The sequence below is a fragment of the Megalobrama amblycephala genome, linkage group LG12 (assembly GCF_018812025.1).
Source record: "Megalobrama amblycephala isolate DHTTF-2021 linkage group LG12, ASM1881202v1, whole genome shotgun sequence".
Lineage (NCBI taxonomy): Eukaryota > Metazoa > Chordata > Actinopteri > Cypriniformes > Xenocyprididae > Megalobrama > Megalobrama amblycephala.
The window spans coordinates 12,677,256-12,690,488 of NC_063055.1; the positions used below are offsets into that span (position 1 = coordinate 12,677,256).

Genomic DNA, 13,233 nt, shown 5'->3' on the forward strand with positions numbered 1-13,233 from the left:
AAAATCACTTTGAGAACAGCTGACGAAAAGCAAAAACGAAGGTATCATTAGATGAACTTGATGTCTAATGTTGAAATTTGTTTTTTGTTTATATTCATTGGAAGAAGGACGCGGCAACATCTTGGAAGTGACGTCAAATGATGCGTCTCGCTGAGGTCGGGGTTGATTGATGTACCCCGAGTTCACACGCCAAATGTCTGACTTTGAGTGGCATTCCAGACATTATTTCCTAGAAGGAGATGGGAAAAATCCAAAATTTTACTCACAAAAAGTATTCTCGTCGCTTCATGACATTTAGGTTGAACCACTGTAGTCATGTGGACTACTTTAACGAAGTCTTTACTACCTTTCTGGACTAATGTTGCTTTCCATGGGGGAACAGAATCCTCTCAGATTATATCAAAAATATCATAATTTGTGTTCTGAAGATGAACAAAGTTCTTACAGGTGTGGAACGACATGAGGGTGAGTAATTAATGACAGAAATTAAATTTTTGGGTGAACTAAGCCTTTAAAGGACCTTCGTTAATCTTCGGAACACAAATTAATATTTTAGTTGAAATAATTGAGTTGGTGCACCAAAAAAAAAACTAAATAATGACTTATTTAGTGATGGCCGATTTCAAAACACTGCTTCAGGAAGCTTCGGAGCGTTGTGAATCAGCGTATCGAATCATGATTCGGATTGCGTGTCAAACCGCCAAACTGCTGAAATCATGTGACTTTGGCGCTCCGAACAGCTGATTCAACACGCTGATTCATTATGGTCCGAAGCTTCCTGAAGCAGTGTTTTGAAATCGGCCATCACTATATAAGTCGTTATTTTGGGGTTTTTTTGGCGCACCAAAAATATTCTCGTCGCTTTATAATATTAATATTGAACCACTGTACTCATATGAACCGATTTAAATATGTTTTTAGTACCTTAATGGATCTTGAGAGAGGAAGTGTCATTGCTCCCTATGCAGGCCTCATGGAGCCATCGGATTTCATCTAAAATATCTTAATTTGTGTTCCGAAGATTAACAAAGGTCTTACGGGTGTGGAACGACATGAGGGTGAGTAATAAATTACAGAATTTTCATTTTTGGGTGAACTAAGCCTCTAACTGTTGTTTTCAAGCTATTTTGAACATATAAATTGCTTCTTGTTTATTTGTATATTTCGGAAAAAGAATTTTAATGTTAAAGTCACCATGAAATAAAAATTAACCATTCTTATTTTTATGGAATATTGTAGTATTTATTATAATGATTTACCCATGGCATGCACATTATTATTTTATAATTCATAAGACTTTTTTATAATCTTTATTCAAAATAACTTCCCCTCCCTCTTGCTTGCAATGACTTTTCTTCTCTGATGACACGTTCACTGGCACGAAGGCGGGACAACCTGTCACTCACAAGCAATAGCAAACCACAACGATCCAACAATCCAAAACAAATGAGTATAAATTCAAGTCCTACACCTTTTTTTGTTCGAGAAGCCATTTCACTCTGATTTGTCACAATAGGGAAGAAAAAACCATCGCAGCTTCCATTTTTATGCCGACTTTACTTAACCTACAGCTTTACCCCATTCACTTTCATTGAAAATGCCTCACTGTTACCAAATCAGATAATACAAGTCCAAATCAATTTATACCACATGTTGTAGATTGAGCCTTAGTAAACCCAGAATATCCCATTAATGTTCCATGTGTTTGGTATATCACATCTACAGCAGGTATCAATAGCTTAACTAATGATGCATTTGAATGTAAGCAAATTGTGAGATTACTTCAAGTGTGATTAGACTGTAGAAACAAGTGTGTTTGTGTGCATATCCACATACATGTTCTGAAATAGCATGTATGTGTCTTTAACAGAAAGCCTTTAATCCCATCTGGCTGTATTAATTCCTGATGACTGTGGCTGTTGCCGATAGGCTGGGTCATGCCAAAGCTCTCAGGGCAGTAATTAAAATGAGACAGATAATTGGAGATTTTTTGTTACAGATAATAAGAAGACCCATCTGTTGCAGCAGAAATCCTCTGCGACTCTTTCCTCTCCGTACGCCCACACACATACACTCTTGTACTAGTTTGTTTTCTATAGGAAGATTCAAATGAAGAGTCTTGAGACCGGTTTGGCATTTACTGATGAATTGGAGGAGACGACTACATAGATGAGAAGACAAATGCAGCTACATGATGAATAAACAAAACACAGCCAACGGCAAAAGCGGTATCCGTCATGCTCACACATAAGAATGTTTCTCTCTGTGCCTTGAATTATAAATGCCTCATCAATGATTGTTGGGACTTAATGTCTGTGCCACAGGAGTTGAGGATCACAATTTAATATGCAGGTCAGCTGCTACGATCGTTTTACGATTCTTGAGGATGTTTATAGCCCAAGGATTCTGGGAAATTCAGCCCAGCTCAGCCTGTAAAATATATCACCACATAAATGTGATGTTCCTGAGTGCAGTTACAAGAAAAGAGATTTACAATAACTAATAATTCATCATTTCAAATTCAGATTAAATAAAAAAATTATCAAACAATAAAATATATAATAGATGTATTAAATGTGAATGTAAATAAATGTAATAAAATAAATTTGAAATAATTGTATGCAAATGTGACTTTACAGCACGTTACATGAAAAATAGATATTAATATTGAATATTAATACATAAATATATTCAGTTTAAATACATTACATTTATTGGTAACACTTTACAATAAGGTTATATTAGTTAACTACTTTAGTTAACATGAACTAAGAAACAATACTTCTACAGCATTTATTAATCTTCGTTAATGTTAAATTTCAATATTTACTAATACATTTTTAAAATCAAAAGTTGTATTTGTTAACATTAGTTAAAAGACTGAACTAACAAACAAACAATGAACAGCTGGATTTTTATTAACTAACATTAACGAAGATTAATAATTATGGAAATAAACGTATTACTCATTGTTAGTTTATGTTCGTTAATACATTAAATAATGTTAACAAATGAGACCTTATTGTAAAGTCAAAAATAAATAAATGCTTTAAAATAAATCTTAATATAAAATAAATGCAAATATATCAGCATGTAAATGTAATCCTATTTCATATTACAAGAGAACTGATTTATAATAATTATTAAATGTCAAGTTCAAGACTAAATATATCAAATATTAAAATCTAAAAATATATTAAAAGTATATTTAGTATATAGTAATGGATTAAAAGTTGATGTATTAAAACAAATATTAAATATATTGCTGTATAAATGTGATGTTAGAAGAGGTTTTCAATAATTTTCGATTCATAATTAAATGTATTAAAACCAATATTAAATACATATGTAAAAGAAAAATGTGTGCTGTTACAAGAGAATTACAATTACCAATTCATAATAAATAAATGTATCAAAACCAATATTAAATACATTATGTGTGCACTCACAAAAAAGAGAATTACAACAATTATCAATTCATAATTTTATTTTCTAAGATCTCTTTTTTTTATTATTAATTCTGGAAAAGGAAAAAGACATATTTAAAACTAAAAACAACAACATTAGAATAATGCATAAAAGGATAGAACAGTAACACCCCAATGACTCTTACTCCCGATCCATTAAGATAAAAAAACAGATTCTCAAACCTCAAGATTAAGCTTCTCAAACAATGTTATACAGTACATACATCTGATAGTTTTAAAAAGATATTTCTATAACTTACTTTCTTTAAACAAGAAAAAAAAAAAAAAAATCTTAATAAAAAGAGCTGAATCTGAATGTGTTGGGATGGAGTCTCTGGGTAACTTCCTCAAGCCAAAGTCCTCCCCTCTTGTTTCCATCCCCACATCCAGTATGCTGGCTCCAAGTCGGTGTTGCTTCAGCCCTCCAAACACTTGTGTCTTACAGGAGGTAAACACGCACCAACAGTCCACACAAAAACCTCCCCTCGACGGCATCAACAGCAGCCTGTATTGTGTGAGGCCAGGCTCTGTCTGAACAGCCCAAGTCCGCCGCCTGCTCCAATCCACATCTGAGCACTGACAAATGGCAGTGGGCGGCCAATGCTAATCCAACACCTGTCATCTTTGGTTAGAATAGAGAGCGAACAAGCCCCTTTGTGTCCAACCCCAGATTACATACTTTAATACATGATGAAACATGGAATCAGATTTGCTCGAATTAGGCTTTGGAAATTACGTACAAACCAGTGTTTTGTTTTCGGAATACATAATCACTTCGCGTTGTGCAGTAATGGGAGTGAGTTTAGCCAGAACATGACATATGACAACAAATGAATAGACCAAGGGGAGTGGATGGATAAAGGTTTATAAAAAAAAAAAAAAAAAAAAAAAAGAGGCGAGATGAAATCTTCTGGCACCATAAAATCGGAATATTCATCTTGCAAAAACCTACCCCAACAAGACACTGAAGTTAATTAATCTCATTAAACAAATTATTGTGTGAAAATCCAGAATGACTGTGCCGCCCACGGTGTTAAAAGGGCAGGAATGAATCATGCCAGCATGGGGAAGCGATTTCTTATCTTACTGAAAAGATTTGGTAGCCTTTGATGAATCAGAAAACAATAAAAGGTTTCAGGGTTTGGCTCTTTAATTTCATTGAGGCCATTCAATCGAGATCTGTAGCAGCAAGTTCCCTTGATAATTCACAGTTGAAAAAAAAAAAAACTTTGTCTGCAAGAAAGACACCTCTGAATTCACCACTAGTGTTTTTCTAAGCTTTTTACAATCAATCAGATAACCTGATAGTTGCGTCCACATCATATCAGACAAACTCCCTTTGAACATGAGCAGCTTGACTAGAGATGACATCACAAAAATAGGTTGTAGATGACATCATTGTTGTGCCTTTATTGCTAGTTATAATCTTTAAACCTGCCCCCAGCTGTCAGAACATTACTTAGATAGATAAAGCATGTGCCACTAACTAGCAATTTGACGTGGAAAGACAAAGGTAAATCCTTTATAATCATAAAGAGGAATATTTAAATGATGTGCTATGCTTTGAAATGATTTGCTTAAAAAACTAAATAATAAACCAAGAGATAATGAGTAAATATGCATGATTATAGCTTCACCTCAGATTTAAACGCCAACTAGAGAGGAGTAACATTTCCGTGATAGAAAATTCTTGATGTCAGTTGAAAAACAGGAAAAACTGGTTGCGGGTTGTGTGTCATTGCCACAGGGTTCAGAAGTAATTTCTTTTTTTATCTCTGACTGTGTGCGTGTGCATTATTTGTTACACAATTAGATCATTTATTGTCCCAAAACCCACTTAAAAAGTTAAACTACTTGAGAATGAATGTGGAAATGCTACGCCGAAGATCTGGCTTTAGGAAAGTCCCAACGAGAGAATAAAACCTTAATCTTTCTACTGGCCCAACAGTTCAGAAACATGACGTATGGATCTGGACGTGAATATACTCCATATCATGTCATCCCAAGTGAGGTGGTTTCACTGAAATATGATGAGCGAGCAGCCCTCACAGTTTCTTTTACCTCAGGGTGCTATGGACACCCTCACATGCTGAGAAGAAAGGAAAAAGACACCAAAGAGAAATAAAATAGACTGATGATGCTAGGAACAAACGCCAACGTCCCAGGATTCGATCTTTCCCCTGCCTGGAGCGGTGTAGATCATCAGTTGTCATCTTATCCCAAGCTCATCTTTTACATAAAGGCAAAAACTCAATAAAAAGGGAACATCGGTGCATAGAGGTCAGCATCCCGCAGGGTACATGAGAGAGAATGGACCCACACACCTGGCCACAAGAGCCATCCAGAAAAGGCCAAATGGTTAGATGAGTGAATGAAGATGCAGAGGTGGGCACCGTTGCACCTGTGTAGGATGCTTCAAAACTCAATCCTGAAATCCTCTACCGAACAACCGGTTTATTCCATCCAGCAGGGTCAGCAAGGCTAGGAAATTTGCCAGGTGCTGAGAATGATCTATTTTAGGTTGCCTGATGGGAAAGTGGGAAGTGAAAATCTCTCAGGCTGAGGCATCATGGGAGCAGGTCGGAGAAGCGAACCACTCAACTGACAGATGAAAGCTCAGATATGGAGAAAGACAGTCTGGATGGAGGTACAGGACTCTGTCTGGCTTTTTTTCCTTGGACTGAATCCGGCAGAGGGATTCATCCATCCATTCTTGCCCCAGAGAAATTCCACTTCCACCCCCCAGTGCTCCCATGCACACACATACATACAAACGTGTACAAGGAGATGACAAATGGAGGGAGAAAAAAAGAAAACACTTAAGAAAACAAATCTGAGCAGTGGAGCATCTGTCAAGCTGCGCCGACAGTAACGTTGTCCATACAAAATGGCAGCCTTCGATAAGTTACCGATGCATCCATCTCACTCTCGCTCGGCCTGGGAGATGGTGGGATGACAAGAGGGAGAAGGAGGAGAGCTTAGGCGTGTTGTGCGGCCAATTCCTGCCCAATGAAACGACGCAGGCGTTCCAGGTACTGGCTGTACAGTTCGATGTCATTGTGTCCGGCTCCCTCCACCCACAGCGGCTCCACAGCTTTGGGGCAGCGCTCGTACAAGGCCAGCCCATGGGAAAAATCTATCACCTCATCCTCCGTCCCATGGATGATCAACACTGGAGATGTGATTTTAGACACTTTCTCAATGCTGAAGAAGGGACACACAAAGAGACACTACGTCAGGAAAAACTGCATCATTAATCCACACACAGAAAGTAAATGAAAATAACATCATTAATAGTTCGAATAGCTCATTTCACACTTGATGTATATGATCAATGAATTACCATTAATTAAATTCAACTTCAACTTCATTTTTAGTAGCATGATAACAGCACATTACTAGAAAGCTATTATAGTCTGAACTATCCTTTTTATTATTTTTAATTTAAATTATGCTTTGAAATATGATGTCACAAATTGGGTTTTTTTGTGTCAGATATTTCAAATTTAATATAACTGAATATGTAATGTGTTCAAAAGGTTTGGAGTCAGTAAGACTTTTTTTTTAAGGAAATCAATACTTTTATTCAAGCAGGGTGCATGAATTTGATCAAAAGTAACATTAAAAAAGTCTATTTCTAATTGAAATTGAATGTGGTTCTTTTGAACTATCAATAAAGCCTGAAAAAAAATCAGTTTCCACAAAAATATCAAGCAGCACTTTTCAGCATTGACAATAATATGAAATGTTTCTTGAGCATCAAATCAGCATATTAGAATGATTTCTGGAAGACTGGAGTAATGATGGTGAAAATTCAGCTTTGCCATTAAAGGAATAAATTACATTGTAAAACATATTATATTATAAAACAGTTACTTTAAATTTTAATAATATTTTACAATATTACTGTATTTTTGATCAAATAAATGCAGTCTTTGTGAGCTTAAGAGACTTTTTTCAAAAACATACAAAGGTCTTATTAACTCCAAGCTTTTGAAAGGTCGTACACAAATATTTATGAATACCCACAACAATAACAACTTGCAATGTAACTAAAATCATTTTGAAAATGTATCTTGGCAAGTTATATTTTCAAGTGCGATGCATTTGGTGTATACATGTGTGTGTATGTGGGTGCCAGCAAAATAAACAGTTGCCAGACAACTACACAGCACTTGTGCGAGAACAGTGGTGGTTTTGACTGCAGCTGTATGCCGACCATGTGTTCTACTACGCTGGCACTGAGTGACACCACCCACCGAGTACAGCCAACCTCCCTCTGAGCTCCACAACACCACTGTCACAGCCAAAATGCAATAAAAATGATTGTAATCAAACTTAAAGAATAAAAATCCTTATTCCCATTTTCTGTCACAACAAGAAGCTCAGTATAATCTCAGTCAGCAATCCACATCGCAACACACTCTGTTAGCTTTTGCCAAAAACCAAAACCCAATGAATCACTCATAAATAGCGGCAATCTGTGCTGGCTGTGACCAAGCAAATCATCAGCTTATTAACAAAGATGATTAAACCTCCAGTGAAAAGACGAAAATAATCGAGTACAAGTTAGAACCCAATGATTTTTGGTACTCACTTGGGAAATGCGTCAAAGCAGTAAGTCTTCTTAGTGTCAGGGAAGGCCACCCTCATACCAGAGGTGAGAGGAGAGTGAAGTATTACAGCCGCGCACTCATATCGTGATGCCAGGTCCACCGTGGGCACCGTGCCAATGCTCTGTCCATACAGGATAATATTCTCTGGGCTGATACCATATCTGTTTGAAAGAGAGGAATCAAAAGCTAATTAAATGTCATATCCCGAACAAATAACTGCCTCATGTCAATGTAATTCAAAGCCTATTCACACTAAGAGCAGTACAATTTGCAGATTGCTGGCAAAAAATTGAGTGCAGTGTGAATTTTCAAACGTTGAGAACATTCTCATTCCTAGATTAAAGAAAATTGTTCTCTATTCATGTAGTTTATTGAATGGTTTCTTACTGATTTCTTTAAGGATTCTTTTAGCACTTTTAAGAAAGGTCTATATAGGCTATTAAACACAAATGCTCAACCAAAAATAATACTATTTTAGGTTAATTAATGTTTTTAATAATAATAAAAAGACTGTTGTAAATGTGTATCTTTATATTGTCAAATGAGGAACCAGTAAATAACTACACCAATTTAAATCATACAAGCCTCCAAAGAACAGAAACAGTTCTCAGTTCATGGCGAAGGTGATAACTTATGGTTCAGAAAGTCAAGAAATGCTCCAATCAATCGAGTGAGTTGTTGATTCAAATTAACAACTCATGATGAGATAAAGACTACTATACGAGGCTTTTGACCAATCTATTAAAACAAACAGGGTCAAAAGAGTCATTCACAAATCAAATATGTTTGTTGTTGTGTGCAGCCAGCAAGGACAAAATAATAGAAAGATGTGCTTTATGTTTGCCTTTGTATTATTTAAATGCATATTGTCTATAATTGATTCCTCAAAAAGACTGAAAATGTGCATAAACACCACAATCACCACTTTTTATGACAAAATAATATGCATATAATATAAAAAATAATATATAATAATAAATAATAAAATAATAATACCACAACAGAATATTAACTGAGCAAAAATCTAGGATAGCAATTAATATACATTACCGTTCAAAAGTTTGGGATTGGTAGGATTTTTTTTTTTTTTTTCATGGAAAGACTCTTATGCTCACCAAGGCTACATTTATTTCATCAAAACAGTAATATTGTGAAATATTATTACAATTTAAAATAACTGTTTTCTATTTTCATATATTTTAAAATGTCATTTATTCCTGTGATGGCAAAGCTGAATTTTCAGCATCATTACTCCAGTCTTCAGTCACATAATCCTTCAGAAATCTATTCTAATATTAATATTAATAGCATAATAATATTCTAATATGCTGATTTGGTGCTCAAGAAATATTTCTTATTATTATCAATATTGAAAACAGGTGTGCTGCTTCATATTTTTGTGGAAACTGATACATTTTTTATAGGATTCTTTGATTAATAAAAATTGATTTGAAATTACAAATCAAGTGTCTTGCCAGCTTTGATCAATTTAATGGGTCCTTGCTGAATTAAAGTATTAATTTCTTTCAAAAAAAAAAAAAAGAGAAAGAAATTCATAATAACCCCAAACTTTTAAACAGATTTATACATTAGGATGCAGCATTGTAAAACTCTACTACACATGCAGTTGTTTTGGTCGTGCCCTGGTATTGATTGTCTCACCTTGAGCGTAGAGCCTGCCACGCTGCGTCTATGTCTGCATACAAATTCTTTTCCGAGGGCTTCCCCGTGCTGACCCCATAGCCGGAGTAATCGTAGGAGAATATGTTACAGTTGATGCGAGTGCCCAGGCCGATATAGAAGCTGCTCATCTGGCCTAGATCCACCGCGTTACCATGGGAGAACAGGACAGTGAACCTGAGGAGGGAGATAGAGAAATGGGATTTGTTGTACAAAGTCACTCTCTGGTATGCTCATTACACTATTTCGGGGTCTGACTCAACATCTAAGTCAAGACAGATCCACAAAGAGACTTAATAACCTATAATTTCATTCGCTGAATCACTGTGCATGTAGGCGCATCTGCAGTGAGCCTGAGCTTGATACGCCGCAGGGAATGGTTTCATAACTAACATGGGTGTGTACGTGTGTAGAATCATGTTCAAATAATCTGGCGGCAAAAACACGGTTGGCTATCAAACATTGTTATTTTAATTTTATTTATATGCTATTATTTATTTATTAATATTTTGAATGATTTTTTTTATATTTTTAGTTTTCATTTTAATTTTAGTTTTAGTCATTTATTGTCATTTAGTTTATTATTTTTTTAACATTTCTATTTAGCTTTAATTTATTTTTATTTCAGTTTTAGTAATTTTAGTACTTCAACATAAACTTATTTCAGTTAGCTGCCAAAGCAACATTTTTCCTTTTCATTTAAGTTTTTCCATCTACTATCAACATTTTATTTCAATTAAAGAAAACGATTTTTAAGCTTTAGTTAATAATAACAAAGTCTGGATTTGATATCAGTTTTCAAAACGAAATAACACGTACTTTGTGTAGAGAAGAGAAGACATCTATTGTGAAAAGACGTCCACAATATCGAGCACAACAAAAACTTCTGTACTCATCCAATGGAAATCACTCTTAAAGAGGAAATAAAGGAACAAAGGAAAAAGTAACAACAGTGGGAATAAAGTGGCGTGTGATAAAGAAAGAATGCGTCCAGGAAGGAGTGGCTTCTGGGTGAAGATAGCAGACAAACTCGCAGAGGGAAGCAGGAAATGGGACAAAGGAAAGATGGAAAAAGAATGAAGGAATGTAAATGACCCTTGGGAGGAAAAGAGGGGTCCATCAGAGGAAACGTGACACTTTGAGTTCAACATATATTATTGTGAAAACTACAAATAAGGCCCCTGCAAGAATTACTAATCCAAAAATGCGTCCATCCTACCTGGCAGAGGGGGCACAGCGGATATACATGCATCCCACTCTGTTCCCCCGACTAGAGCGAGTCAGGAACACTTCCGTGGCATCCAGTTCCCGTTGCGAGTACTGGAATTCTGCCCGCTCTGTGAGGTGGAGCTTCCAGCGCCCCTCTCCTGTGGCACTCCCACCCCCTATTGAACTCCCGCCACTGCCACCACCTCCCCGGGAGCGCAAGCCTGACGTCCCCGTGGGTCCGGCCGGTACCGGCCCGGCCTCCAGATCGGGCAGAAGGGCATAGGTAGGTTCAGGGGGCAGGAAGGCAAGCTTGGCAGCGATACGGCTGGGGCAGGGGGGGCAACAGAACAGGCAGCACAGCTCACTCACAGAAAGGCCATTCATTGTCAACTGTAAGAGAGAAGACAAGAGAACATGATCAATACATATTCAACAACACAAACATTTATACGTATTTTTCTCCCAACACTTATTCAGTTTCAACTGGGCTCTGTAGTATGTATACTATGTTTTGTGTTATATAACTTGCATTGTTTAGGATTATGATTTCTGCTTTGAGCACTGACTGAGAGCCCTGTATAACAATAATAATATATTTAGATAATTAATTATTTATAATAATATAATTATGATATGCCACCGCTGGTCATGTGATCTCAACATGGCGGCACCCATGGGGGGCGACCCTCTCGACTGATATGATCTCATGTGGCTGTAAATCAATATATTGGTATTTCTCAAACGTCTTTAAACAAAGTACTTTAACGTCTAATTTACAAACTGGTTATTTATTTTAAAATAAAATGTACTACATGCAGGCTCCTTTGCATAAACAAAAACATGACGGAGCTGTCTTTTTGAGATTCTTATACACTCTACGAAGGCTTCAACAGGCAAAAAGAACCAACAGTAAACAAACGGTTAATAAGTAATACCTAGCTAGAATTAACTCAAGCATCCAGTAAACCTATCTCCCAGCTATACTGTCCTGCCAGCTTAAAACTGATAGTCTATCTGCTATCTGACACTGTATAGACTACAAATATAAATAATATATATTGTCTGATATTGCCGGTTTAAGAGACTCCAATAAAATATCAACATCAGTCCCAACAGCCCCGCTCATCGCTAACTCAAAATGTACACTTCATTTCACCTGCAAACGAACAATATGTTGCTAACAATCACATGAATGTATATATTTTCCACATACGTGTCGTTCTCTTGACCACTGCCTGCCAAAGCCGGATTTCTTTATATTTTCACACCTCTGTCGCTAAGTAGCTAGCTCGTAGTGAGGGGGTAGGGGGAGTTAGCCAGCTAGCCAGTCAGCTACGACTCCTCTCAGATAACAAATAAAGGAATGGACGCCGCTGAGGACATGTCTCATCCGCGAACAAAAAGCAGAGCCCTCCAGGAATAAAATTCAGTTTCTGGTTTGTAGTTCCGAGTTGACTCCCGGCTACCGTCCTGACATGTAATAATCTGCTGGTATAGGCTAATAGAGCTGTGTTTTTTCCACTCCAGTCAAAGCTTTTGGTTAGCCTTCCCACTCTTCATTGCGTCTTACAGCGTTACCGCTTGAAGTGGGAGGCGCAAGCGGTGGGATTCGCGAAAGATGGATTAAAAACTTTCTGGGTTAAAGGCTAATGGATGATATTGTATAATAACACAATATACTTACATTTCAAAAATTAAAATACAAAATTTTAGTTAAAAAAAAGACAAAAAACATTTAATAGAATTCATTTGAGCTTGTGTTTGCTACAAAATAACTTTGTTTTTTTTTTAAATCGTCTTTTAATTAAAAGAAATAACCAGTACAAATGATATTTACAATAATCATATTCATAGTAACAAATGTTCGATCTTTTCAGAATTTGTGTACACTTTTACAATAATTTAAAAAAACATACAAAACATTTGAAGCGTATTCTGTATATTCATAAGAGAGAACATTCTTGTAAAGCAAAATTATCAAAATTAGTAAGGAAAATATTTATGTGAAGATATTTCGTAAAGTGTTCATATTTTTCCTTTGGAGCATCGATATCAATCTTTATTAATACACATGTAGGAAAACATATCTTTACCTAAAAAAGAAAGTACAGTCCTTTACAGTTTTTATTATTTTAAAAAAGCGCAGTCATGTAACCAATCAGAAGGTCCGCTGAGTAGCACGTGAGTCGACGCTACCTCAGTGCGGAAATCATGCAGAGTGGACGACGCGCCTCCTGTTAAAATGTCTTTGCTCTTTACTG

At 36.2% G+C, this 13,233-nt stretch overlaps 1 protein-coding gene across 1 annotated transcript; it reads right to left on the minus strand.

The window, feature by feature from the left end:
* Positions 1–3,469: 3,469 nt before the first annotated feature.
* On the minus strand, positions 3,470–12,566 carry abhd17ab (abhydrolase domain containing 17A, depalmitoylase b). Its single transcript, XM_048209281.1, has 5 exons — positions 12,186–12,566; positions 10,983–11,362; positions 9,746–9,940; positions 8,065–8,244; positions 3,470–6,671 (listed from the first exon to the last, which is right to left on the minus strand). Exons 2-5 carry the CDS (start codon positions 11,354–11,356, stop codon positions 6,446–6,448), a joined length of 975 nt encoding a protein of 324 aa, XP_048065238.1. The 5' UTR covers positions 11,357–11,362; positions 12,186–12,566; the 3' UTR covers positions 3,470–6,445.
* Positions 12,567–13,233: the final 667 nt, after the last annotated feature.